The sequence below is a fragment of the Corvus kubaryi genome, unplaced genomic scaffold (genome assembly GCF_017639235.1).
Source record: "Corvus kubaryi isolate FWS band 111438036 unplaced genomic scaffold, C.kubaryi_AGA036_p1.0 37103, whole genome shotgun sequence".
NCBI lineage: Eukaryota > Metazoa > Chordata > Aves > Passeriformes > Corvidae > Corvus > Corvus kubaryi.
Window position 1 is genome coordinate 691,069 of NW_024581029.1, and position 26,883 is coordinate 717,951.

The following is a 26,883-nucleotide window of genomic DNA, read 5'->3' on the forward strand; positions in this document are numbered from 1 at the left end:
TCTTTGGTAAGAATTTAATTTTATTGTTACCATGTCCTTAGAGAGCCTGGATTGCTCATTCTCCTGGATTGTTTTCCCTCACTTCTCCTAAGAAATCATAGGCCAGCTCTGAGATGTCAAAGGCCCTGTGGGTGTTTTCTGATGACAGCAGGTACTCCAGCGCACCATCGTTCTCCCGGCTCCTTTTCAGGAAGTCATGGATCACCTTCCAGCGAGACAATTCCACCTCTTCCTCAGCCCATTTGTAGCTGGGGAGGAACGTGGTGTGGAGCAGAGGGAACACGGAGTCGTGGTACACCAGGACAAACGCAGACTTCAGGAATTCTTGATCTCTCTGCAGAGAAGAGTGTTTGAAAATAGTTCAGTGCAAACACGTGGTGTTGCCAAGCACTTCTCCAAAGTATTGTACACAGGGGAAAAACCCTGAACAACTCACTCCCAGTTCCCAGGAAAACAATGGGAAGAGATTTGACCTTCCTAAACACACATCCGTTATCCTGGATAAGCCTCTCCAGCGTTTCAACGAACCTGCTCCCTGAACTCTGTCAGCCTTCCCATAAACCACAGGCACCGAGAGCCCTTTGCTCGTGGGGTATTTGTATTTCTTCTTAAAAGCAGTGTCACATCCTCCCTGCCCTGGAAGCCCAAACTCCTCTCATTTCCCTGTTGTCCTAGGTGGAGAGTGGCTCCAATCCCACTCCTTGGAGCAGGAGGTGAGGCTGCCCCTGGGCACTGTTGTCCCACTCTTGGTGCGTGGTGTGCTCCCCTGTAAAGATCAGGCTGGAAAACCCAGACACTAAGGATCAGCCTGGTAAATTATCAAACACATGGAAAAGATCCAAGTCCGGAGTGTCCCAGCCCCGGGAGCACTGTGCCTGGCAGGGAGCATTTCACAGCTTGGCCTCACGGGACCGCGGGAAGGGTGAGCATTCAGCAGGCAACAATCCTCCCGTGGGAGTGGCACATGCCAGTCAGGTAGAACTGGATGGTTCTGGCATCCCGGGGAGTTACCAATTCCGTGAGCAATCTGCTTTCCTTTTGAATGAATGGCCCTGAAAGAGACGCTCTGACTCAGCGGGTGCTTGTTTTGTGTAAACAGGGAGCCATCCTTGGACATCGATTCAGGAGCTTGCACAGGGAATGAAATATCCCACTGCTGCTCCCAGGAAATCCAGCACTGAGAGCCAATGGCTTTCTCATTCAGTTCCCTGCAGCTGCTCTCTGTCCAGGGGACAGTGGGTAGGACAAGGTGTGAGTGAGCCTGGGGACAACCAGGTCAGTTCTACACGCCAAAATGTGGGATTACAACTGTTCTGGGGTAGGGAGATCTGAGGAATTTGGGGGCCTTTTCCCAGGCAGATTGTGGGAGGACTGGACCTCAGAGTTTGGAGTAGGGAAGATGATTTTGCAGGCACACACAGCCCCTTTTGTATCCATGGAAAGCTTTTACCAGCCAAGTATTGGAAGCACATCATGACAGGGAGCCACAGTCTGGGTACCTGTAACAGGTTCCCCCCTAACAACATTGAAATAAAAATTTACAAGTTAATTTAATTTTCCTCCTGCTCCTGGTTTACTGTTATAAATCTGGGTGAGAAATGTTAAGAACTGCATTTACATATCTCTATTTTCTAAACAGATGTACAGTGAGAGGAAAAGCTAAGCAGCACTTGCACTGGCAGGGAGCAGCTAGCTGGAATTACCCTGCATTTATGGAAAGAAAAACCTGTAGTTTGTTACCTTCTCAGTTCTCTTCAATGTTCTTTCTTTGTCTGCCCAGGCACTCTAAAATGAAATGTGAAATCAGACCAAGGCTATGGAGAACTTTATCTTTTCACAAGACAAAAAAAAGATCAAATTTTGCCTGGAAATCCTGGCAAGGTAACATACCCGAAGTGCGTCCATCAGGTCTGGCTGATCCAGGAGTCGAGGGAAAGTTGCTAAAACAGGATTACAGATTAAGTCTGAAACAGAACACAAACACATTCAAGGCTAAGGAAGAATCAGGATAGTTTTCAAAGTATTGGCACATCCAGGTAGTCAACACAACCCCTCCCGTCAGATTATTCCAAAGGGAAAATGAGCTGTAACAGTTCTCCAGAGCAGGGAAGGTAGGAGAACTCCCTAAAAACTGTTCTCTGGCTGCAGCCAATTCTCAGTGGCTGAGAGACAGTTAAACTAGGAGAGGAGACACACAAACCCCAGTGCTGGTTTATTGGGAATGCCAGCAAGCAGGAGCCCTTCCTGATTTACCTGCCAGAGGTGTTTTCCCTCATTTCTGCACCTGCCTTTTCTACACACAGCTGCAATTGTGCTGCTTGGTTTGGATGTTATGGATAAACACATTTGGGTTCTACCTCAGCCTGGTGTGTCTGGTGTGGCATTTTAGGAGAACCAGGGACCAAGTGCACGGTGAATTTACCCAGTGGGGCACATATCCCACTGCACAGGTGTCCTGGTGCTTTTTGGGTCACTTCCATGAGAAATCACTCTACTCCTGTCATTATTTTAATTAATGAGACTGTGGATAAGATTCCAAGTGACAGAGAGCAGGATTTTGGCTGAAGCATTTTCTTTCTCTTGTGATTTCAAATAGCGAATGTGCACTTGTTTCTTCACCTTGAAGCTGATGGGAAGTTCAGTAAACACAAAGCATTTACTAATGCCAAAATATTTCAGGGAAGTGAGCCAGGACTGATGACTTCTGGGACGTAGAACAGACATTTTCAGTTGTCTATCCCTAAAGTGATGGTGGATTTTGAAATAATAGAAACCTTCTTTAGTTGCACAGCTACCAGAACAACTTCTGGGATAAAGCCTTTCAGTCGCTTCAAATGAAGTCTAAAATCCAAAGGATGCAGTTTAACTCCAGGAGAGGTCATCAGCCTGATCTACTGTCCTAAATTATGAAGATCAAATCAGGTAAATGTGGCAGTTCTCACCTATATAAATTCACACGTAGTAGAATTAAGAAATGTAATTTTTCCATATTTCAGGTCAGCTTTAAAATGGAGAAGGCTATAACCTATCATTAGTTCTGCTGAATAAGATACAGAGTTGCAAAATCAGGGCAAGACACTGAATTCTGAAACCAGAACTCTCCAACTTGTGTCTCTCCCTACTGTCAGTAAGTAAATAATAATTAAAAAATAAAAATAAAGAGGATGACTTAGCCTGAGTGCCAAAAGCATCTCTTGCCAAAGGGAACTCTGGAGAGAGTCGTTCCCTGGATGAACCTGATCTTCCTCCAGTGCTCACCTGTGCTTTGCATGCTCATCCTGTCCTTCAGGAGGGCGTCTCCAAGGATTTGCCGATAAAACACCAGGAGATGGATGTAGCACATGCTCCCAACTAATGTTTCAGGGAGGAAACTATTGGGAAAATAAAGGACAGCAGTTGAGATGTTTATTGCAAACACTGCAGATTTCTCTAGGCTATCTGGAATACTTTTTCATTTTAGGGAAGCACAAGGACTCACTTCAGGATGTCTTTTGAGTGCACGCTTGGTGACTTCACTTTCACCAGAAGCACAGGCTGTTTCCTGAGGCTCATAAACTGCTGAAAAACCCCAGAGCCTGCTGCAGGAATAAACACCCCAGATTCAAACAGTCAGTTTGAAACAACATTCATAAAATGCCCATTACAAAAATGGACATTTCAGTGGCTTGAGAACTCTTTCAAGTTTAGTTCGCCTGGCACCACCCAGCTCCCCAGTGTCAAGGCAAAAGCAGATAAATAATGAAATACATGCAAAAATAGAACACACAAACCCAAGCCAGGCTTTGGGGACTATTGTGAAGGAGATGCAGCATTAATTACATTGTCTTATTTAAATTATTTTGAAAAGAAACCACACCTCTCCTTGATATTGATGGGTCAACCTCAACACCTCTCTCGTAGGGAGTTCCACCACTCAGGACCAGCTCGTACATCCTGTTAATAAAGAGAAATGTGAAGCCTGTATGATATTGGGAATTTAACTATTTTTGGAATTTAATTATACTGGGAGGTTAATTATTTTAAAAGCCATTAACAACACTGTTTCTTTCCCACAGCCCAAATATTCTTCTTGTATGGAATTTAGCAATTGCTTCATTAAAATGGTTTTGAGGAATCATCACTTCCAACATTTTAAATCTTTCATATTTAAAATTTGTTAAAGAATAATGTAATCCCTGTTCTGTCAAGAGTAAGTCACTGCTGAAGCAAGCATGAAATTTAATCTGTAATACCATGCTTACTTAATGAAATGGTAGAACAATATTTAAAAAATGAGATTCAGAAGAGATTTAGAGACTTTTTAGAACGGGTGTCCTGTGGGTATTTCTTTTCCCCTGTAACCCAGATAAATTCAGAACACAATGCATATATATACACCAATATTTGGTTAAAACCAAGTCTTGAAAGTCTGAGCTACAATGAATTATTTCTGTCAGTGAACAGAAAGTTTTCCTACATTTAATAAAATAATGTACAATTTATTATTCTTTCAGATGACTGGACCCACTAATAATAAATCAGCTGCAAAATATAATTCACACTCCAAGAGCAGTGAGAGATTCATTCACAACAGCTCCTACCCGATTCCAGGCCTTGGAAACCAGTCTCCCAATCTTCACATGGGAAAAGGATAATGCAGCAAAGTGCACACGAAGAAGAGCCAGAATCACAAAGGACTGGTCTGGATGCCCCATGCCCCAGCAGTGTGTAAGTATGAAAGATGAGTTTTACTCTAAAATAGATGTAGGTACATCTATGTGTAAATACAGGGACAGCAGGAACACACAACAAACTCACTTGGAAGGAACAGGAATCCCACTGGAAGTGAAAAGCTTCAGAAAGGCCCAGCCACAGCTCAGCTCTCCTCTTTCACCTGTTGACTAGAAAAAAAAGAGAAATGTAAATTATTTGAGCAGCTGACCCAGAACGAGTGACTGAAGCACGATTAATGACAATAACCGCATCAAAATCATTGTAGCTATCCCCCTTTTCCTCTTTCACCCTTGTGTGCTTAAAAATCACAATCTGCCTTCTCTGAGGGTAGTTTTTCTGGCTTTACCATCCATTGTCTTACTACCTGTTGTGCTTTCCAGCAGCATATCCCAGATGGACAGGCTCTATCTGTGTAAACTGGAGCTGGAAACCACTGTCCATACTGCTGAAACAGTTAAAACTTTAGTTTTCAAACTGCACAGGACATTAGTCTGAAATAAATCACAGAAAACTGCAGGAGTGAAGAGACAACTGGTCCATTGTGATCCCATGACATGGGATTTTTGGCACAATTTATTTCAGTGTTTGTACAGGGACACTCACATCCATGAGTCAGAGGAACTTTTAGGGATATTCTCTCATCAGAGAAACCCAGAATGGTCTGTGTTGGAAGGGATTTTAAGGATCATCTTGTGCCACCCCCTGCCATGGGCAGGGGCACCTTCCACTATCCCAGCTTGCTCCAAGCCCCGTCCAGCCTGGCTTTGGACACTTCCAGGGATGGGACTGCCACAGCTTCTCTGGGCAGCCTGTGCCAGGGCCTCTCCACTCTCACAGGGAAGAATTCCTCACCAATACCCCATCTATCCCTGCCCTCTGGCAGTGGGAAGTCATTCCCCCTTCTCCTGTCACTACATGACCTTGTGAAAAGTCTCTCACCATCTTTCTTGTAGGTCTTTCCAGATAATCCTATTCTCTAATCCTGTTCTCTAATGAGGGATGTTCCCTAGTCCTATTCTCTACCTAGGGACAGCTGGTTCCCTTTATAAACCTGCACTTGGAGCGATTTCCACTGCACCTTCCCACACTCACATTGCACTTGTAAGTGATGCCAAGCTCAAACAATATCCCAATGTCTGAAGACAGGGAGCTGGACCTGACAAAACAGTCACCATCAAGCAGGCTGGGTAAGATGCCCATCACCTGGTACAGAGAGAGGGAGGGGAAAAAAAAAAGAAGTTAATGTACCTAAGAAAAAAATCTTGATCTTTAAAGGCCATCAACCACATCCCTCACTCATACAAGATCTCAGACCCAATCCCACTGCATATAAAAATGAGGAGAGAACCAATTCCAGTCAAAACCTTGCTCCCCTTACTGTCTTTCCACGGAGCACAGCTGTGCCACCAAGGAACACTTTAGTGACACTGAAGGAAGAAGCTGTAAACAGCCAGTGGCTGTGACACCTACCCTTGGAGAAAAGGTCCATGTTTGAGGACTTTTAGGCAGCCACGTAGCTCTCACTGTGTGAATGTTACTCAGCACCTGAGGTGGGGAAAAAAGATAAAGCAAGTTTTTCTGGAAAGCCCTCCTGCTTTCAGGAAATGCAGGGTTATCCCAGATGGATCTAACACTGCACACAACAAAGACATCTGGAAGAAAACTGCTGGATAATCAAAGTTATGGTTTTATAAAAACCTGCTCCGCACACCCACAAAGGAGCAGAGGACCAAGGGCACGTGGAGGAGTGTGACCCTGACCCAGCTGCTCCCAGGCCCATCCCAGGAGACAGATCAGCTCGGGAAACACTCATCTCCAGGAGCACAGAGGAGCCAGGAGGCACAATGGCAGGTGGGGGACCTGAAATTAGGGACTCAGAGCAATGGAGCTCCCGCCCCAGCCCCTCCCAGGGCCACCCAGTACAGCCCTGAGCCCCAGGGGCCGGGTGTGACTGTCACCCTGAGTCAGGAGCAGCTCCCTGGCTCACCTCACACTGCTCAGGGGCATTCCGGGGCTGCACCTGACTTACCACGGGAGGAAAGCAGAGGGGGAGAAACCAAAGGCAGCAAAAGGGAGGGATCAAGTGCTTTGTGCAGTACCAAGGGTGGGAAACAAGGCTGAGTGTGCCTGCCTCGCCATGCCCAATGCCCATCAATGCAGTCTGGCCTGTTTTATCATTAAATTCTATTTTTCTGGGTGAGTGGGCTCGAACCAGACTCATCTGAGCATAAATTAAGCAGCTTGGGAGGCAGGTTGTGTGTCTCTCTCTAAGTGAGACAGCTGGAGGAGCTGCATACCAGAGGAACCAGAACCTGAAGGATCCTGGAAGTTGCAAACCTCCTCCAGTCCTTTTCTGGGAAGCAGACACGTTCCTTACCCGGCTGCCGTCGAAGAGGCAGAGCCGGACATGCCGGCTGAGGACCCGCACGCCGGTTCTAGGGGGTGGGATCATCTTGCAGCTGCATAAAGTGACAATCAGGCACACTCTGGTGGGTCTAGGATGGATCTGAAATACAGCAGGAGGAGGATGAAACCTAAAGGCCCTCTGCACGTGGTCTCATTTTGTGTTTATGGACTGAGGTGATTCTCCCAACCACAGCCCCTGTGCAGTGGGAGCAGCAGGATTTCTTCACCAGCCTTTAGCTCTGCCCTAAGGATGTTTCAGTGGGACAGACAGAAGGTCCCAGCAGAAGAAATATTCCAGAAATGGTGCAAATTAAGACATACTTGTTAGCCAAATGGAAAGAAGGCAAATTGAGTTTGTGTCCATCAGTTTAAAACTTCACACAAGTCACCCACTGCCTCACCCCAGATAGGGAAGCAACCCACAAACTATGGTGACTCTTAAAAGAAATACAACATGACAATTTAGGCTGATTTTTGGAGAGTAGGATGTGGTAACACTACTGGCTAAGGAGTCTGGATTGACATGGAAATCTGCCATGTGCTTCCCAGCAATATTCACCCACCAATGTGAATTCCTGCCAGCAATTCCCATCCAGAGATCCTGACACTTCCCAAACCCAAAGGCATCAGAGCCCCCTTAGCAGCAATACTCACAGTATTTCTCTCAGAGTTCCACACCAAGTCTTTGAAAGCCAGCTGGGATGGAGTAAGCTCAGGCTGCAAATAATAACTTGCTCGAAACTCTTCACCTACAGCAAGAGGAAATTTAAAACCACTTCATTTTAAAAATGATCTTTATTGCCCCAAAATGGACAACACCCCAAATTCAGGTCCAGTTGAATATTTGACTAAACAAAACGATGGTATTATCTCCCATGAGCACTGTTTACTATTTGTAAGTGTTCTGAAGTATTTCATCCCAAAAGCACAATGACTTAATTTAAAAAAAGGAGATGAAACAGCTTTAAATAGAAAGACTAACAAAACATGAGATGTTTTAATATATCTAGTGAAGAGATTCCAAAAGACCTTTAAGAAAAAGGGAAGATTAAAATAAAATAAAAACAAATTAACACTTCCTGCACTGTCAACAGGAAGGATCTTCCAAAGAGGAAAATCTTTAAAATCGTGAGGAAATTTGTCAGGATTTCATATTGATAAATTGAAATTTAAGGGAAAAGAATTCTTTTATACATTATTTGATGGGTCAAATATAGCCAAATACCCCATTAAAATTAAGCAATACTGATTTTAGTCCACCAGGCTGGTGACCAGGGTGAGAAAGCCACCACAGACACCTGAGAATCCTGCCAGGAGAAATCCTTACCTTCCTCCAAGAGCTGGCAAAGCATGGATGGGCGGAATCCTGCAGGAACTGCCCCTATGGTGGTCAGTACCTCCACAGTGTCATTCTAGCAAAAAGAAAGAAAAAAGGATACTACTGTTCCTGCTATTTAACAGCAAATTTCATCCTAATTTCCAGCTCTGTTCAGAACCAGAAACTTGGGATCTCAGTCACCTCCTCTGAAGCATTTCTGTGGCATTTCTTGCTAACAGAGACTCCCAAAACACAGATGTTAATTAAGAACAAGGGTCTGTGATATGAGACAGTGTTTGGGAAAAGGCACAGCTTGTCTACAAAACAATGAAGATTATGGCAGGTGAAGCTCCTCTGTAAGAGGGGCACCTACCTCTGTGATGGCTTGGACAGCACTCCAGTGGGAATCTGTTCTGGAAGAAAAATAGAGGGATTTATAATAAATCCTCACGTGAACAAAAGTTTAACCACTAAATATTGGTCTGTTTTCAAATAGCAGCAGCTTCATAACCATATCTGAGACACTCCATTTACCTTTTTTTAATTTCAGTTCCATCTGCTGTTTCATCTACCACTTCTATGTGTTCCTCTGACTCCTCCTGGCTTTCTTCCTCTGCCTTGGGAACCTGGAATTCAGATTTAAAATGGCAAATGGCTTGATTTCTTCCCAGCTCTGTTCTTAAAAATGCCTTCTCCAACCACAGCCCACGTTAGTGTAAGTTTAGAATAAGTGAAGTAAGTTTATAAGAGAAGATTTTCTGTCTGTGATGCAGAAAACTGTCCCACGTTTACATGGACTCCCATTTCAGATAAATTATTAAAAGCCCAAATTAATCCAAGCAGCGTGGGGTTTTCAGAGCTGGCCTTTAGTGACAAAGATTCTGACTTTTATATTCAAGTAACTTCTCTGCCACGACTTCACAAGGCACAAAAATGCTGCTTTTGATGGGTATCTCCATCCCCATGGATAAAAACATGGAGTTGTTTCCAAATAACTGGCATTATCTCCAAACAACACACTGCACTGTGACCCATTTTATGCAGATATAGGATCATTAATCTATATAAAAGAGCAGAGGTGAGATTAGGACAGAGGTTGCAGCACACCAACCGCAAGGTAGGTCCTGGGAACGAGGCCTCTCTCCCCCTTGGAATTTTCAGCTACCCACCAGCCATCCGCCTTCTTGTCGTGTATGAGCAGGATTTCACCTTTCTTTGGCATTGGAGGGAGAGACAGAGACAAAAACCAACCAAATATTTAAATTAAAAAGGACCTAACTCCAATTTCTCCCCAAATCCCACAACTGGCTGAATCCCAAAAGCACAGAATTTCATTATAGTTACTGCTTAATTCAGAGTGATCTGCAGTAAAAACCCTTTACAGAGAGATAGTCACCACAAATGTGAGATCCCCTTCCTGCTGGGCATCGAAGTTTCCAACAGCAACACATTCTCTGACATTTGGATCATCCAACATCTTCTCCTCATCTTCTTCTTCAGTGTCTTCCTCCTCACTTTCTTCATCTTCACTCTCCTCCTCTTCATTTCCATCTTCTGCACGAGGACCTTTCTGGTGTTCCTCATCCCTACCCAAAACAAATCAAACTTCTTTTATTATAATTTCCACCAAACTTTTTGAAATGCTGTCAAGCTTCTGCAAGGACTTTATCCAGACACAGCATCTTCACTCCTGTGTTTTACTCTCTGTCCTCAAGAAACTCCTCCAAACCTTATATTCCAGCCATTATCCAGCACCCTTAGAAAATCTCAGCAAGTCATAAATGACTTCTCTCGTGAGCACTTCTTTTTTTTATCCTTCTGTTATTTTTCAGCTAATAAAGGGGGTGAGATAATGATTTTTCAAGGTCCATTCCAGCCATCCTTTAAAAAAACAGGTTGCATTTGTGTGTTTAAGCTACTCACCCTGGATAATTCTTTGTCACGTTATCCTGATCCAAGACAAGAAGGAGTTTCTGCAGCTGCTGGGAGAGTTTTAGCAACAGCTTCTCTTCCTCTTCCTTCCTCTGGCTGTAATTCCCCACCGGCGCGGGCTCGTCAGCCTGACAGAGAACCCAACAAATGCCCTAAAGAATCAAAGCTCCCCAATAGATTGCTCAAAGAATCAAAAGTTCCCCTATAAATTTAGTTTTCCAGACATGCCTTACAAGCTTTCCCCTTCCTGGGCTACTGTCACTCCCTCTTTAGTGACAATTTTCTTAGCATTTCACTCTGCCAAGGTGAAATTCTTTGTTAAGTTTCAAATTGCATTCTCTGCTTCCAAAGAATGCATTGGGTTGAAAAATATTTTATCAAAGATTTTAAGTGCAGGACTTGGACAAAATAAAGCATTAAAGTGAGTTTTTAAATTATATAAATGGATATAAAAAGTATAAATTGGAGAGATGACAAGCAGGGACCGTGCAGTGCTGGGCACTGCTCTTGTCCTGAGGCATTTAAAATGGAAGGTTGGTGTTCTTTAAATGCTCTCTGTGGTGAATTTTGGAGAAAACCACAAATTAATCTCCATACTTACTTTTTTCAAAGCATAGAGAGCGTTTGTATTCTCCTCCACCAATTTCTTCAGCTGTGTACATCTGCATTGAAAGCAAGACAGGCAGATGGTATTCTCTTTAAAACTCTGACCCCAACCACACCTGATGACTGAAAGGTGTCATTTTAGGTGCTGTGTGTCCCTGCAGGTTGAGAGCTCCAAGCCCAAACAGCAGCATTTGTCAGAATCCCAGAATAGCTGGGGTTGGAATGGACCTCTGGAGATCATCCAGTCCAACCCCACTGCCCAGGCAGGATCACCCAGAGCAGGTGACAAGGGAATACATCCAGGTGGGTTTGGGATGTCTCCAAAGAGGGAGACTCCACACCCTCCCTGGGCAGCTGTTCCAGTTCTCTGCCATTCTCCCTCATTTGAGGTGGATCTTGTGTTTTAGTTTATGGCCATTGCTCCTCATCCTGTTGCTGGGCATCACCGGAAAGAGCCTGGCACCATCCCCTTGGCACCTGCCTTGGAGATATTTTTATAGATTGCTGAGATTCCCCTCTCAGTCTTCCCTTCTCCAGACTTTCCTCAGCCTCAGAGGGCTGGGAAAGAGCCAGTCTGGAAAACAGGAGTGAAAGGGGCAGGGAGAGAGCTGTACAATTAGGAGAGGAGAGGAAAGGCACAGAGGGAACGAACAGTACGAAAGGCATAGAGGTACGAGAGGGGAGGGTGAGGGCAGGGCCGGGGCGGTGGGAGCGAGGGATGGGGTGGGATAGGGTTCGGGATGGGGTCGGGATCCCCCTCACCTCAGCCCAAGGGCCTCCCGCTGCCCGGGGGCTGCAGCCGCGCTCTCCGCCCGCAGCGCCTCCACCTGCAACAGGGGACGGGGGCGGTCAGGGGCCGGGGATGGGGGGCGAGACCGGTACCGGCCCTGGTACAGCCCCGGTACCTGCCGAGTACAGCTCCGGTGCAGTCCCGGTGCCTGCCCCAGTACAGCTCCGGTGCAGTCCCGGTACCTGTCCCGGTGCAGTCCCGGTGCCTGCCCCAGTACAGCTCCGGTGCAGTCCCGGTGCCTGCCCCGGTGCAGCCCCGGTACCTGCGCCCGCAGCTCCCGGCTCCGGCGCTGCACCCGCTGCAGCGGCCCCCGCGCCCGCCGCTCCGACATCGTCACCGGGCAACGGGACAGCCCCGGCGCCGCCGGATGACGGGCCCGGGGCGGGGCCGGCAGCGCTCCGTACCCAGCACGCGGTCCCGGCAGCGCCGGAGCTCTGAAACCTCCCCAGCACCACTCATCTGCCAACAAACGATTTGGCGTTTTGTGATGCCAGTAATGGACTCACTGAATAGTTGGGTTTGGAAGGCACCTCTGGAGGGCATGCAGTCTGATGGCAGGATCGTTAAGTTTGGGAATGAGCTCCAAGATCAAGGCCAAGCCTTAAAGGGCGCTGGGCAGTGCCTTTTCTCCCCCAGAGCTTTTAGAACTCCGTAATACCTTTGAAAACCAGCAGCCTGCAGTGAATCCCCCAGCACTGCTTCTCCTGGAATTCCCTAGCAATGGGAAGAAGGAATTTGCTACCGCTACCTTCACAATTCCGTATCCGAAGTGCCTGGAGGAATTCCAACTCCTTCATTTTACTTGCTCGTTCACCCAGCCAACACATGAGCTCTTTCACCACTTAATTGTCCCCACGCACACCCATAATGGGACTTGTTACACGTGCCCGTAAGGCACGTTTTCACATTTATTCCGGAAACAAACACCTAGGAACACCATGTGATGACTTTTGCTAGTTTATTGTGTCGCCAGCGCTTCCTGGCAAAGGCAGAGTAGCAGGCTTAGAGCCGGACAAGTGCAGACAACCCTTTGGAATATGGACATCACCGAATTACTGAGGTTGGACAAGATCATCGAGTGCAATGTCCCCACCTTGTCACCCAGCCCAGAGCACTGAGTGCCACGTCCACTTGTTCCTTGAACACCTCCAGGGATGGGGACTCCAAAGCTCCCAGAGCAGTCCATTCCAGGTTTGGTATCGTTGCTTGCATATCCTCAGTTCTTTGTTAGGTTAGCCTGACACAGTTTGGGATCTTGCTTTGTGAAGGGCAGAAGTCCTGCTATTCCACGGATGCCGTCCTCTCCAGCAGCACTGCAATTCCAGGGATGCCGTCCTCTCCAGCAGCATTGCAATTCCAGGGATGCCGTCCTTCCCCAGAAATCGTGCTATTCCACGGATGTTGTCCTTCCCCAGCAGCGCTTCACCGCTTTCCACCGGCTGAGGCAGCGCCCACCGAGGCCGCCGGGGAGCCGCTCGCAGCCCGCTGCCAGGGCCAGGGGCAGCCCGGCTGCGGCTCCCGGCGCTCAGGCCGCTTCCAGCTGCTCCTGTGCGGCGGCGAGGCGGCGCTGGAGGTATCGCTGCCGCCAGCGCAGGAAGCGGCGGCGTGCCCGGCCCGCCTGCCAGCCCACCACCACTCCGGCAGCGAAGGCGGCCAGCAGCGCCCAGCGCACGGCCCGCGGCCGCAGCGCCTCCAGCACCATCCCGGCCCCGCTCCCCAGCCCGTGCCCGGCCCCGCCTCCTGCTTCCGCCGCCGCGGGGGCGGGAACGGCCCCGTTAAAGGCGGCGGGGCCGGGGAGGCGCCGCGTCTGCCCGCGCCATGGCCGAGGCGGCAGCGCAGGTACCGCCTCGCCCCGCGGGTCCCCCAGGCACCCTTGCCCCCTTCTCCCTCCCCTCAATGACTCCGCAGAGTTTCCCCGAAGCTCCTCTCACACTGGCTTGTGTTTTCCCCAGGATCTCCTGCTGGCAGCAGCGTTTGTCTCCGATGCGCAGTACAACAGGAATATTCCTTTTAAGACCTCCCCGGAGGCCGTCAGGTAAGGAGAGTTTCGCCCCCACACCTGTGGAGAGCCAACCACACCCGTGGCCAAGCAGCAACAGCCAAAAAGCGTCTGTGGTGCTAAGAAAGGTGGATGGGTGGGGTGCCAAAAATTGTACTTAAGCTGAAGTGCTTAAAACGGAGCTCAGTGCATCTTTATGTTGAAGATGGGGGAATGACATTAAAAAGTTGTGTTTTGCTGGAGGGGGAAAAAAAAAAAGTAAAATCTTCCAAGCCTCTGTGGGAACGATGAGTTTGGGAGGTTTGTTCAGCCCTCAGCTGTGTGGAAGGTGCTGGAGTGGCAGAACCAGGGGGCTGCACAGTTATGTTTTCTTTACTATAATAAATATTCTATAATAAATACTCTGCTATTTAATGCTTCACTGAAAGGCAGTATAGTATCCATCTGTTCTGAGACTGAGTTGAAAACAAGTTGCCAGATTCCTGGCTGGCAAAAATGTTTGTTTGGGACAGCAAGTGCTATTCTTCCAGGATGCATTTGGTGATGCCCTGGGATGTGCCCTGAAGTCTTTATTTATGGTGCCTGTGCCTTCTTGCTCCAGGCTTTATCAGCTCTATAACCACTGGATGATGCGAACAGCCACCTACTTCTTCATCTTCCTCAACCTGTCCCTTGCCCTGTTTGAGGAACCTGCTGTGTATCCGCTCCCCTTCCTGGTGAGTTTGTGGTGTAGGAGCAGCAAATGCAGCTGCTGGAGCCATCAAGGGCTTCTTGCTTCAAAGTGGTCGTCAGAGGTGCCAAGAGACAATGGATGCTGGTGTTTTTGGGGGTATCTTTGATGCTCTGCTCTGGTGAGACCCCACCTGGAGTCCTGCATCCAGCCCTTGGTCCCCAGCACAGGAAGGATATGGAAAGTTGGAATGAGTCCAGAGGAGGTCACCAAGTTGATCAGAGGGATGGAGCAGCTCTGCTGTGAGGAAAGGCTGAGAGAATTGGGATTGTTCAGCCTGGAGAAGCTTTGGCATGACCTAATTGCAGCCTTCCAGTACCTGAAGGGAGCCCACAAGAAAGATGGAGAGAGACCCTTTCCAAGGGCCTGGCATGCCTGGACAAGGGGGAACAGCTTCCCACTGCCAGAGGGCAGGGTTACATGGGATATTAGGAAGGAATCCTTCCCTGTGAGGGTGGTGAGGCCCTGGTACAGGTTGTCCAGAGAAGGTTACCCAGAGAAGCTGTGGCTGCCCCATCTCTGGAAGTGTCCAAGGCCAGGTTGGATGGGGCTTGGAGCAACCTGGGATAGTGGAAGGTGTCCCCTGCCCATGGCAGAGGTTGAAACGAGATGATCCTTAAAATCCCCTCCAACCCAAATGATCTGTGATTTTATAATTCTGTGATTTGTTTGAAATGGGGACAAAAAGGGCACAGGAGCTGGCCAGGGACTGTAGGAGCTGTTGTGGCCATCAGCGATGGCCCATGTGACTGTGGACAAAGCCACGCTGCTGTTCTCCATCTGTGAGAGCAATTCCAGCCTTCTTTGGGACTCAAGTCCAGTTGTCACATGTGAAAGTAGAAGCCAAGTTTTACTTTAGGCCAGACTTTTCTGCAGCCTTTATTTGCCCTGCGCCAGTGTGATTGTGAAAGATGTACTCCTTGAATCCTAAGCAAACACAGACTTGCTGGCTTTAACCTCCTCTGGCAGGCAATTCCACAAAAGGAAGCCTGAAACTATTGCTCTGCCTGTTTTTTATCGTGCAAAAAGGAATATTGCTGCTCCTGGTTGTGCTGGCTGAGCCCTGCTCTCTCTGCAGGCCACGTCAGTGCTGGAGGTGTTGTGCCTTCTGGTGTTCCTCGGCCGGCTGACACACTTTGCCAAAGTCACCCTGCACAATGTGTTCTGGAAGGACACCAAGAACATCTGCATCATGGTGGCAATCCTGGTGAGTTGGGCCCAGGGGAGGTGTTTTTTTTTTTTTCCCCTCCTGTTGCTTTCCTGGGATCCCAGACCTCGCATACACGAGCCGTGGCCAAACCAAGCAGCTCTGACAAACCCGTCGTGTGTGCACCTCTCCTGTATCAGTGAACACTGTTCACTGTCTAGACACATTCCAGCATTAGTTCTGGGAGTTTTCCTTCTTTTTCCTACAGTTATCCCTGACAGACCTGGCCATATATGGGGTCCTCAGGCTATATGATGTGAGGAGCATCCGATGGTCAAGGATTGTGAGGCCCATCTTCCTCATCAATTTTGCAGAGAGTCGCCAGGTAAGGAAAAGGTCTGGTGGGAATGTCCAGGGTGCTGTTTTTTCGGACAGCCTGCTGCTTTCCATGATCCAGGGGATTTAGCAGAAAGGTTTTATGGCAGAATTTAGGGTCCTGTGAGAGAAGGTTTGTTTCAGAAGAGGCCTGAGGCATTAATATGGTGGACAAAAGAGTGGATTCACACTGTACCACAGAAAAAACCACCGTGTTTCTCCCTGAGTCAGGCTCCAGGTTACTGATTTCTGGAAGTCTCCTGGGTAAACAAGTGTCACGCTGTTCTCAAATGTATAGTCCAGACTTGGACTCTGATTCCTCTCATCATGGGGAGATCTTTGTCCTGCTGCCCAAGACTGGTGTTGTCCTGACTTACAAGTGAATAAACTGTGGTGTGGAGGCCTTGGGGAGGGAGCAGTTCAACATTTGGGCTCAGAGCATGTCATTTGTGGCCTGGAGTGATGGATTTTTGTCCCTGACTGGTTCCCTGCAGCAAGAACATCTCAGCAGTGCCCTGGGGCTCTCTGTCCCTTGGCTCTTGAGTTCACTGTGACGTGTAGCTGGGGCCTTTCCTTCTAGGATTCCTCCTGGAGAACAAGGAGGAAAGGCCTGGGGCTCTTGCACCCCAGTTTAGGGGTTTGATGCAGATGGGATTGTGAGGGGAAAAAGGGGTGCCCTGTTGCCACTGAGCACTTCCCCTGTCCCTGGCAGATCCGGAGGGCCTTCCGCAGCATCCGCAACACGTTGCCCGAGATCACCTACGTCTTCCTGCTCTTCATGTTCAGCCTCCTCATGTTCTCCCTCATGGCCTTGAAGCTCTTTGGAGAGAGGTATGGATACTTCTTTGCTCCTGGGATACTCTGGGCAGACTCCAAGCAATTCCTAGGGAACACAAGCACTGCTGATAGGTGCAGCTCCTGTGGTGGGGCACGGGATCCTTGTGCTTAACTCCAGGCTGTCCTCTTCCTCCTAGGAATCTCCAGACAGCAGAAGGCTTGCCCTACTTCAGAAACTACCTGGAGATTGTGTTTGACCTCTATGTGCTGGTGACGACAGCAAACAGCCCGGATGTCATGTATGCATGTCATGTATAGATGATCAGATCTTTCTCTCATCGTGTTCTCAGGGCTCTCTGTGCAGCCTCTAATTTGCACGGCACAGTTAAAATTCTGTGAGTGTTGGGCTTTTCACCCCCATCTGTTCTGGGTTCCCATTTTGGTTCGTGCTGGGAAGGTGCTGTTAAGTGTGAGACAGGGAGGAATGGCTTGGTCATCTGTGTGCTGGCAATATCTTGGGCATGGCTGGGATGATACAGGGACCCTGGGAATTTAAACAGAGAAATAAAATGCTGCTTATCCTCCTAGAGCAAGTGGAAAAGCAGATCTGAGTGCAGCAAGGGTCTGAGGCCAAAAACCATCATATGGCTGAGACATCACCTCATGTCTGCTCTTAAATTTGGCCACACTGGCAGAGATTTCATCTCTGTGCTGTCTTTTGCACCCCTTCAGTCAGGGCCTGACAAACCATGGTGAGAACCCAGCAGAAGAAAAGTGCTTTCCAGCTGACTTAATGCAGTTTTTAGCTTGGGTATTATCTGATAAGTTTGATCTGGCTGTCTAAAACAGCACTTGGAAATCCATCTGGGAGTCTGTTTTCTCGTGGATTCCCTTTCCCTGTTTGTCAGTCTGGCAAGCAGCAATCCCTCTCCCCTTCTCCAGGATGCCAGCATTTGACTTCAGCTCCTGGTATGCCCTGTTCTTCATCGCCTTTGTCATCATCAACACTTACATCTTCATGTCTCTCTTCCTGGCCGTGGTCTACAACAACTACAAAAAACATCTGAAGGTAATGCGTGGAGGGGCTTATGACCAGTGGATTCCTGCTGTTCTCTGTAAGGAACCTCTGGCTTTCCCTTGGAAAGCTTTGAGAAGGGGGGAACAGCTTCTTGCCTTTGGTGCTCTGCAAACAACAAGCACAGACCCACCTTTCGTATTGTGGGGTTGTTGGGAATTCTGCTGTTGGCAATGAATTGTGTGCTCTGTGGTGTTTCCAGCAGATAAGCAGCACATTCTGCATTATCTTGGAGATTTAGTCCTAGCTCAGCATTGCTGTCTCCATGCAGGGAACTGTTTTTGCACAACATCTTTTCATGTGCTCTTAGAACAAAGGAACTGGAAATGGGAGGTCTGAGTAAATCAGAATTTTTGTTCTACCCAAACTGGGTAAGGGCAGTGTGGGACTTGTGATCAAAGGGGGAGAGCTGGCAACTCCTGGCTGCTCCCGTGAGGGGGTTGGGTCTTCCTTTCTGAGGAAGCTGGGTCTTCTCCTGCTTGCAGTCATGTGCAGAAGAGGATCTCTACCCCTGCTCTCAGCAGGATTCATTTGTGGATGGGAAGCATGTGTGGACACATCCTCTTTGCTTCTGTGGCCATGCAGATCCCGTGATCTTTGTCACCTCCTTCCTGTCTGGCACTACCCTTTGTCTTTCCTTCCGGTTTTTCAGCATTGTCCCAGCATCCAGAAATCTGTTGATCCTTCCAGAGCTCTGTGTGGAGAGCCCACAGCTGCCTGTTAAACACCATTTCTCACCCCCCCGCATTAACTGTGCTGTGCTTTGTCCAGTGTCATTCCCCTGGGTCTCTTCTTGCATCTCTGCACTGTGCAAATGAGTTCATTTGTTAAACAAAAGGGGAAGGGTGCCTGGAGCTGCCTGAGTCCCAATCCTCTCTCTAGAATGAGATCCGTAAACTCGCCTACATGAAGCGCCGCAAGATGATCGAAGCCTTCAACCTCCTGAAGGAAAAGGAGGGAGAGCAGTTCGTGGTTCGGGAAGCCCGGTGGAAGCAGCTGGTCAAGCTGGTGGCTCCTGACACCAGCAGTTCCCACCGGGAGCTGCTGCTCCGCATCTCAGATGACGAGCAGAAAGGGTTTGTAGGTGAGCAGTGGGGATTGGGGAGGAGCCAGGGGCTAGGAGGGGTTTGGCATTGGGATTTTTGATCTGTAATGGCCCCAGAGAGACTCAGAATCATTGAGGTGGGAAATGACCTCCATGACTGAGCCCAACTTGTGACTGATCCCCACCTTATCGGCAAGATCGGAGCACTGAGTGCCACGTCCAGTCATTCCTTGGGCACCTTGGGGCCGTTCTCTTCCTGTTTCCCTCCGGATTCCTGGAGTGCTGAAAGGCTGTTCCTGCTGCCTGTGCTGTAGCCCATGTCCCACGCACTGTGTGGCCTTCAGGGCCATCTGACATCAGGCCATGCTCTCCATGGTGTGTGGGGCCTCCTGTTCTCAGCAGAGGATGTGGAAAGCCTCCCTTGTTATCAGATGCCTCCCAGCAATGTGGCTCCCCCCACAGTCCTCCGGAGCAGGAATATCGGGAGAGCTGGGTCAGTGTCCTCGTTTTGAATTGTTCTGTGGTGGTTGTTGGCCCATGGCTCGAGACGATTCCCCAGGAATGAGGCAGAGAAGCTGCTTGAATTCCAAGTTCAGCCTGTTGTGGTGGATACCGCTCTGGGCTGGGCTTTGCTGCCCCTCCTGCGGGCTCAGATTTGCATTTAGCAGGCACTGTTTATTTGCCATGGGATCAGGCTGACCCGTGGCACTCTGCTGCAGACAAGAAGTCCTTCGTGCAGCTGGCAGACCTGCTCAACATCCAGGTGGTGACACTGAAGATCCGCAGGCACCCTCTGGCGCGCTGGGTGCCGGCCCTGTATGGATCTGCTCCCAGCCGGCTCCTGCGCAGCGTCCTGAGGCACAGGTGAGCTCTGACAGGGCCCGGGGCTACCCGGGCGTGCTGCTGGGGAGGACAGGCTGTGGCCAGGCCACCCTCAGGGGCTCTGCCGCTGCTCCTGGCCTGCCTTTGGTGGTGTGGAGGAGCAGCCCTGGCTGTGGGCGAGGCCGCACCTTGGCCAGGCCCGCTGGCTGAGCTGGGTTTTGCTGGCAGTAGTCTGTGCTTTGTGTCCTGCCATGAAGGACCTCAGTGCTGCACTCAGAGCTGCTCCTACCTCAGCAGTCTGTGCTGCAGAGCTGTGTCCTGCTGCCTCGTCAGCGCTGGGAGTTAGGGAGTTCTCTAGAGCTCTGTTTCACCTCCGAGCCTTCCCAGAATCCCAAACTTGCTGAGGTTACAAGGAACATCTAGGGATGGGCTAGTGGAACCCCCCTGCTCCAAGCAAGGTCAGCCAAAGTAGGGTATTCAGGGCTATGCTAGCTGGGTCCAGAGTATCCTCAAGGATGAAGGCTCCAAAACCTCTCTACAACCCATTCCAGTGCTTGATCACTCCCAATTAAAAAAAACCAACCAAACAACTTTTTTGTTTAAATGGAAGTTCCTGTATTTCAACTTGTGCCCCTTGCCTCTTGTGCTTCCACTGGATACCACTGAGAAGAGCCTGGCTCCATCTTCCCCGCACCTTCCCATCAGGTATTTATGCACAGGAGCTGCTCCTGACCCTTCTCCCTGTCAGGCCGGACAACCCTGGCTCTCCCAAAGTGGCCTGAGTCAGACTGTTCTGTCCTTCCACTGTTTCTAATGTGTTCAGGTCTCTCTTGTACTGGGGAGCCCAGTTGACTCCAAATGTGGCCTTACCAGCACTGAGTAGATGGGGAAAAAATCACTTCCCCAGACCTGTTAACCAAATTCTGTGTTGGACTTCAAGAGCAAAACTAAACTCTGCAATGACTCCCCCAAGCTCTCAGGTTTGGGGAGAACTGATGGGTAAAGAATTTTTGAGAGAGGAGGCAAAATGTTTTGGAAATAGCTGTGTGACTTTGACCTTCTTGGGAGTGACAAGCTCACCTCTTTGTTCTTGCAGGGCTTTTGTTTGGACTTATGATACCATCATCCTGATAAATGCCATCTTCATTGCCCTGGATGAGGAAAGCCCCTACATTTCCTACGCAGAGTGGGTGTTCCTTGCTGTGTATGTCCTGGAGATCCTCCTGAAGGTCTACACTTACGAACCCAGGGAGTTCTTTGGCAAAACCCAGTTTTGGAACTGGTGAGTGGGCTGGAAATTTGTGTGGAGTGTGGTGAGTGCTGTGCTTGGCTCCTCAGGGATGGAAAGGCTCTGAACTCCTGTGCCAGGGTGTGTTTAAGATGAATCAGAGGATGATGTGACAAAACTCTCCCATAGGCTGAGCTGACCCAGGGCTGCCTGGCTCTGATATGAGGAGCAGGGGTCACTCCTTGTTTAAACCCCACTCCTGTCCCCCAAAGTCTAACAGCAGTGCCTTCCCTCGTGCCAGGTTTGATACTCTCATCATCTTTGCTGCCCTGACTGCAACGATTCTCAATGCCACCCTCAAGTCCAGTAAGTGCAGCTTGAGCAGCCTGCATGCCTTGGGAATCTTGGTGTCCTCCCCAGCCTCCTGCCAGCACCTCAGGCTTGGGAGGCTTTGAGACCAGACAAGGAATTTCTGGAGGGTTTCTAAGAACTAACCCAGTCATCTTCTTTTTTTCTTTTTTTCTTTTTTTTTTTTTTTTAGCTCCCTGTTATAGTGTTTAACAAGGACATAACAGTAACAAATAAAGAGCTTTATCTTAACACTTCCCGGCTTTATTTTCATAATAAAAATATCTTTGTTCATTTCTCAGCCATGAAGTACAACAGCCAGCAGATCCTGGACATTGTGTTCATCCTAAGAGTCCTCAGGCTGATCCGGATTGTTGACAGCATTCAGAGGTGAGGAAGAGAGTGGGGTGGGAGATGGGTTTTGGGGAGGGGTTGGTCTGTGCCAGAGGCAGCGCTCTGAGTGTCCAGCACTGACCATGGCTGCTCCAAAAAGCATCCCAAGGCCTTGTCCCAGCCTGCCTGGGATGAGCCCAGTGGCTGCAGCCTCTCTGGAGGCTTCTTTTGGGGATGTGGGGAGCGTGTGGTGGCCGGGGTGTGACAATAACCAGCGTGGGCTCTCTGTAGGTTCCGGGTCATCATGAACACCCTGATAAACATCGTCCCGACCATGCTGACTTTTGGTGGGCTCACTCTGGTAAGAAATCCGGGTGTCTCGGTTCAAAGCACTCCAGTTTCACAGAAGTGTGTCTGAAACGTCATGCTCATACTGTTTCCAAGGGGATCAATGCAATTCCCTGGATGGCAGGCCCTTGGAACTGTAAGTGTCCAATTGATTCATGGCCGTTGTGCAAGGAAAGGGTGCAGAGGGGCTGCATTCCTGCTTTTTCCTGGATCAGGACATGCTCCTTGGATCCATGGGGTGTTCTGGCAGCCTGGGCTTTTCATCATAAGGAATCAAATCATGGTTTGGGCAAGAGGCTGAATGAGAAACCTGGTTCTCAAATGATTTCCTAGAATTGGCCTCTGTTATGATTTGGGAGTGTTTCCTTTCCATGTATTTGTGGTTCTTGGCTAATTATTCCTGCCTGGTGATTGCTGTTGGGTGGCTTGGGGCTCTTGGACTCTGTGCTCCCCTCCAGCCCCTTGCTGTGCCTGTGGAAATTGGAAAACCTGCTGGGATGCCAAGCTTGCCCTGGGGCTTGCAGCTTGCTGGAGAAGCAGGTGATGGGGTTTCTCTTCGCAGGTTGTGTATTGTGTGTTCGCTATCATTGGCATGGAGTTATTCCATGGGAAAATCCAGTACTTCCCTGCCAACTCGAACACTCCTCATGCTCTGGAATGTGGGAATCCAGCTCTCAAGGATTCCCTTTTTGCCCGTGGGAAGTACTGCAAGAACAACTTCAACAACTTTGCCTCATCCTTCATTGTCCTCATGGAGCTCACTGTGGTCAACCAGTGGCACGATATCCTTTGTAGTGCACATTCCCAGCTGGAACCTTGGGAACTGGGCTTGATGGTCCTTGTGGGAGACTGGGTGGTTCTCTGATCCACCCTCTTCCCAGATTCTGCTCTTCTCCGGGCACTGCACATGGACAGGGGGCAGAGATGGGCCCGCAGAGGGCTTTGTTGGGTTCCCGGTCCCTCCCTCAGCTCCTCCTTCCCTCTTTTCCCTTAACTCCCGCTCCACTCTTTGCCAATGGATTTGCCAACGTGACAGCTCAGCCTGCCAAGCTTTACTTCATCGCCTTCCACATTGTGATGGTGATAATCATTGTCAAGTAGGTTTTTTGGGATGATTTCATCCTCTTTGGATGAAAAAGGGAATCTGCCCCTGCCAGGGCAGTGCTGGTGGGCCTGGGGTCACCCATGGCAGGCAGGTGGGATGTGTTTAGAGGGATCTGCTGCATTCTTGTCCCCACTGGGCGCTGCTCTGGCCTGGAGGGGATGGAGCACTGGGAAATGAGCCTGGGAATACTGAGATGGGCAATGCCAGTGAGGAAGTGCTGCCTTAATTCTGCTCATTGTTTCTTTCAGTATCTTTGTGTCGTTCATCTTGGAAGCTTTCTTTGTGGAATATTCCCTGGAGAAGAGTGAAGTGGAAACTGCCATCGAGCAGAAAATCCAGGAGCTGGGAATGGGAGTTCAAGAGTAAGCCCCCTAATGAACCCATGGTGGATGTGGCCAATTTGGCACCAGTGATGAGGGAAAAGCACCCTCTGTGTCGAGGTGTGAGCTGAGATTCCCCTTCCTTGTCACAAAGTTCTGGCTGATCTTCCTTAAAAATGGTGATTCCTCTTCCCTGTCCTGAAGTTCGGGCTCCTCTGCTGGTTTAAGTGCCAGTAGAAGGCCCCTGGTGTTGGCTTTGCTGCCTCCCGTGGCTCTTCCAGCCCAGAGGACAGGAGAGGTGCTGGAAAATAACCCCATGGCTGGTGCTTGTCCTGCCCCACCGGGAAGCCATCGCTGCTGGGCTCCCAGGGTAGGCTGTGCCCCCTTCCCAGGTCATTCCTGGCCCTTCCTGTGCAGGGATGAGCTCCGGGATGAGCAGCTCCTTGACAACATGGAGAGTGCAGAGCACGAGCTGGAGGGGGAAGGTGGAACGAAGGCACAGAGCAAAGGGCTGCTGTTCAAAATTGCCTCCAAACGTAAGTGTGACCCTCCAGGGTGTCCAGGCCCAAGGGTCCCAGCTCTTCCTTGGGAGAAACTCCCGAGTCCTGCTGCTCCCTTGGGGCTATAAAAGCAGCCAAAACCCACCTGGAGACTTTGGGACGACTGTGGACATTTGATGTTTGCTGTTTGTTTTTACTACTGTAGCAACTTCTCCTGTCCCACCTTGGCCCTTGTGTATCCCTTGTTTTCATTAACCTCCCTCTGGAGACACTGCCCTGGTGGCCGAGGTCCTGCTGTGCCAAGACACCCGTTTTCCTCTCTCCCTCCTCCGTGGGCTTTGCATTCCTGCTGCTTGGATCACGGGGTGACTGTATCCTCCTTTGCTCTGGCTCGCTCGATGACTATTTTCCTCCTCCTCCTGGCTTTCTTGCTGTACCGCAGGTATCCATTGTGTGGGAATAGAAGGGTTTAAAATGCCAGATAATGGCCTTATCCTCGAGAAGGGCTCACAGTACTTCAAGCAGGTGGGGTGGAGCAGCAGGGAATGTGATTTGGGGGATTTTCTTGCCTGTTTTAAAACAGGCACCTTGAAGGTAGCCAGAGGAGCAGACCTGGTGCTTACAGGGAATTCTTTTGTCCCGCCAGGATACAGGACAGTGGATGCTCTGCTGCAGCGCATGTTCGAGGCAGAGATACCCCTGGAGGACGAAGGCCCTTCCTTTGAAGAGATCCTAAACTTGTCCCCCACCTCGGCTGTTCCCAGGAGCCCGAGTTCCGAGAGCCCGGCTTGAGGGGGGATCAGGGAATGGAGCCGATTCCCGGCTGTCCAGGTGTTTCCTGGCTGCTCCCACGCGTGGGGCCCGGGTTCCACGGTGGGAACAAGCAGCTGTGTCCTGGGAAGGAGCTTTATCTCATGTACAGTCCCGTATAAACGTCTGGAATGCGGGGGGCAGCCGGAGTATCCGGCTGTGCCCGGAGAGGGATGGCGCCCGGGCAGTATGTTCTGGAATAACCCCTTCTTGTAACTGGAATTGTATCGCAGCACTTTTCTATGCAGCTCTATGGACCGGTGTGTGCTGAACGAAGCGGCTCTTCAGCACAATAAATTCAGCAGTTTGGAGAACCCATGGAATACCTCCGAGTTAATGATGGGAGAGGGTTGGGGCTGCTCCATGATAACGTGCAGGGCTCGGAGGTGGGAAACGAAGACGAGGAGAGGAGCGGGGGCTGCTCCTCGCGTGCGTTGCCCAGCGTTCCTCTTTTACTTCCCAATTCCTCATTTTGTGCCTCCTTTTCCCTTGGGGATGCGCCCGGGCCGCCCTGCAGCGGCCGCCATGGGAACAGCACCTGAGGGCGGTGCTGTGGGCGGGGTTTGTCGCGTGATTGACGGGGCTGGGGGCCAATGGGAAGGCGGGGCGGGCCGAGGACTGGCCAATGGGAAGGCGGCAGGGGCTGCGCGCGGCCAGTTTGAATCGGCGGGAGCGGTTGGGGCGGGCGGGCATGGACGGGCCCGGGCGGTGAGCGGGAGAACGGGGTGGGGGAGCGGGAGAACGGGGTGGGGGAGCGGGAGAACGGGGTGGGGGAGCGGGGAAAGGGGATGGGGGAGCGGGGAAAGGGGATGGGGGAGCGGGAGAACGGGGTGGGAGAGCGGGAGAACGGGATGGGGGAGCGGGATAACGGGATGGGGGAGCGGGATGGGGAGCGGCATCGGGGTGCCCCGTCCCCCGGAGCTGTGCGGATGCCGCGGCCGTGGGGGTGGCAGAGCCTCCGCCCGCCCCGGGCGCTTCCCACCCTCCCTGATCCCGGCCTGAGCCGGCCTCTCTTCCCTGCAGGAATTACGAGGCTCAGATCCGAAATTACCGAGGGCCCGAGTCCCTGGAGCCGTGGGGCAGGTGAGCTCGGCCCTGGCTCGGGGTGCCCCATCCCTGCCCCGCTGTTGCCCCATCCCTTCCCCGGTGTTGCCCCGTCCCTGGCTCGGAGCTGACTCTGGAATGGTTTGCAGGTACCTGCAGTGGGCAGAGGAATGTCTCCTGCTCCAAGAGAAGCAGAGCCGCTGGCCCGGGCTCCTGGAGGAGCTGCTGAAGGTGTTCGTGGGCGACAAGAGGGACAATGAATTGCCGCCAGGCAGCCCAGGATTGTTCCCAAACGTCATGCCCTGGCTCTGTAAGTTGGTAAGGTCTTGTTCTCCCCAAGCCCATATCCAGAGCCCCGTGCTGGGAATAAAGTAATTCCTGGCTTTCCAATACTAAAAATGCAGCATCAGGACAGGGTTCTGTTAACCTGATGATTTGGGGGATATTTGGCAAAAATTGATGGTGGGCCAGGTTGGACTAAGCTTTTAACACTCCCTGGATTCACGGGATCAGGGATTCCAGTGTGCACCACACAGCTTTTTTCAGGGGAATCCCGTGATCCCCAAATCCGTATGACTTCAAAGCAAAAACCCCTGGGAGCTGAAGGCAACAGGATGTTTCTTGGGAATGTTGAAGTGTTCAGTGTGTCCTAAATGTTAGCTTTGAATTAATGCAGATGGTCCAGGATTGTGTGTTCAGAGTTGCTGGTTTAGGCATGGCCAGGTCTGGATTTGCATTTGTGGGCACTGAGTGTTCCTTGTGTCAGCTTTAGGTCTGGATTGGTGGGAATTGTCGGAGAAAAGAGAAGGGAATTGAAATGCAGAGCTCTGTTCTTGGAGAAAGGATCAGGATGGGAGAAAAGAGGGTGTGGAACTGCTGGGAGCTCCTGGAGTGAGGGAAAGGATGCAAGAGGTGGAAACAAAAGCTGTGGAACAAAGCCCGAAAAGGGGGCTGTAAGTTTGTCTCATACCTCTTTAAACTTTCAAGAAGTGTCATCTAAGGTGATGTGATGCAATGTTCACTTTGGATAAATAATTTTAATAGTTTTCTGGGTATGGTTATGAGACCCTTTATCCTAGCTCACCCATCTGTGCTCATTTGTCTCTTGTCTT

The 26,883-nt window shown here is 50.1% G+C and overlaps 3 protein-coding genes across 25 annotated transcripts; 1 reads left to right on the forward strand and 2 right to left on the reverse strand.

Moving 5' to 3' along the window:
• On the reverse strand, window positions 1-12,130 carry NPHP1 (nephrocystin 1). 2 transcript variants are annotated; one of them, XM_042021091.1, is made up of 20 exons: window positions 12,028-12,130; window positions 11,738-11,802; window positions 10,971-11,031; window positions 10,361-10,497; window positions 9,834-10,023; window positions 9,549-9,650; window positions 8,972-9,063; window positions 8,811-8,850; window positions 8,447-8,531; window positions 7,774-7,868; window positions 7,091-7,219; window positions 6,184-6,258; window positions 5,806-5,916; window positions 4,798-4,880; window positions 3,857-3,933; window positions 3,479-3,575; window positions 3,259-3,371; window positions 1,891-1,964; window positions 1,741-1,785; window positions 1-334 (listed from the first exon to the last, which is right to left on the reverse strand). In XM_042021091.1, exons 1-20 carry the CDS (start codon window positions 12,094-12,096, stop codon window positions 56-58), a joined length of 2,019 nt encoding a protein of 672 aa, XP_041877025.1. In that variant the 5' UTR covers window positions 12,097-12,130; the 3' UTR covers window positions 1-55. The 2 variants fall into 2 exon arrangements, with proteins under 2 accessions (XP_041877025.1, XP_041877024.1); XM_042021090.1 differs by having other exon boundaries at window positions 3,479-3,578.
• On the forward strand, window positions 332-25,038 carry LOC121661183 (two pore calcium channel protein 2-like). 22 transcript variants are annotated; one of them, XM_042021073.1, is made up of 23 exons: window positions 332-1,881; window positions 2,784-2,922; window positions 4,494-4,707; window positions 13,718-13,800; window positions 14,366-14,480; window positions 15,573-15,701; window positions 15,910-16,026; window positions 16,729-16,847; window positions 16,991-17,092; window positions 17,736-17,862; window positions 18,751-18,952; window positions 19,582-19,777; window positions 20,832-21,017; window positions 21,265-21,329; window positions 21,614-21,701; window positions 21,936-22,005; window positions 22,089-22,128; window positions 22,555-22,774; window positions 22,999-23,089; window positions 23,372-23,459; window positions 23,835-23,953; window positions 24,123-24,359; window positions 24,564-25,038. In XM_042021073.1, the coding sequence occupies exons 3-23, from the start codon at window positions 4,693-4,695 to the stop codon at window positions 24,651-24,653; spliced, it is 2,499 nt and encodes an 832-aa protein (XP_041877007.1). In that variant the 5' UTR covers window positions 332-1,881; window positions 2,784-2,922; window positions 4,494-4,692; the 3' UTR covers window positions 24,654-25,038. The 22 variants fall into 22 exon arrangements, 18 of the variants coding, with proteins under 18 accessions (XP_041877007.1, XP_041877006.1, XP_041877005.1 ...); XM_042021072.1 differs by lacking the exon at window positions 332-1,881 and having other exon boundaries at window positions 1,961-2,922; XR_006014858.1 differs by lacking the exons at window positions 332-1,881; window positions 2,784-2,922; window positions 4,494-4,707 and adding an exon at window positions 13,519-13,604 and having other exon boundaries at window positions 24,123-24,442; window positions 24,564-24,654.
• MTLN (mitoregulin) lies at window positions 12,707-13,505 on the reverse strand. The gene has a single exon (XM_042021098.1). It carries the CDS (start codon window positions 13,465-13,467, stop codon window positions 13,291-13,293), a length of 177 nt encoding a protein of 58 aa, XP_041877032.1. The 5' UTR covers window positions 13,468-13,505; the 3' UTR covers window positions 12,707-13,290.
• Window positions 25,039-26,883: the final 1,845 nt, after the last annotated feature.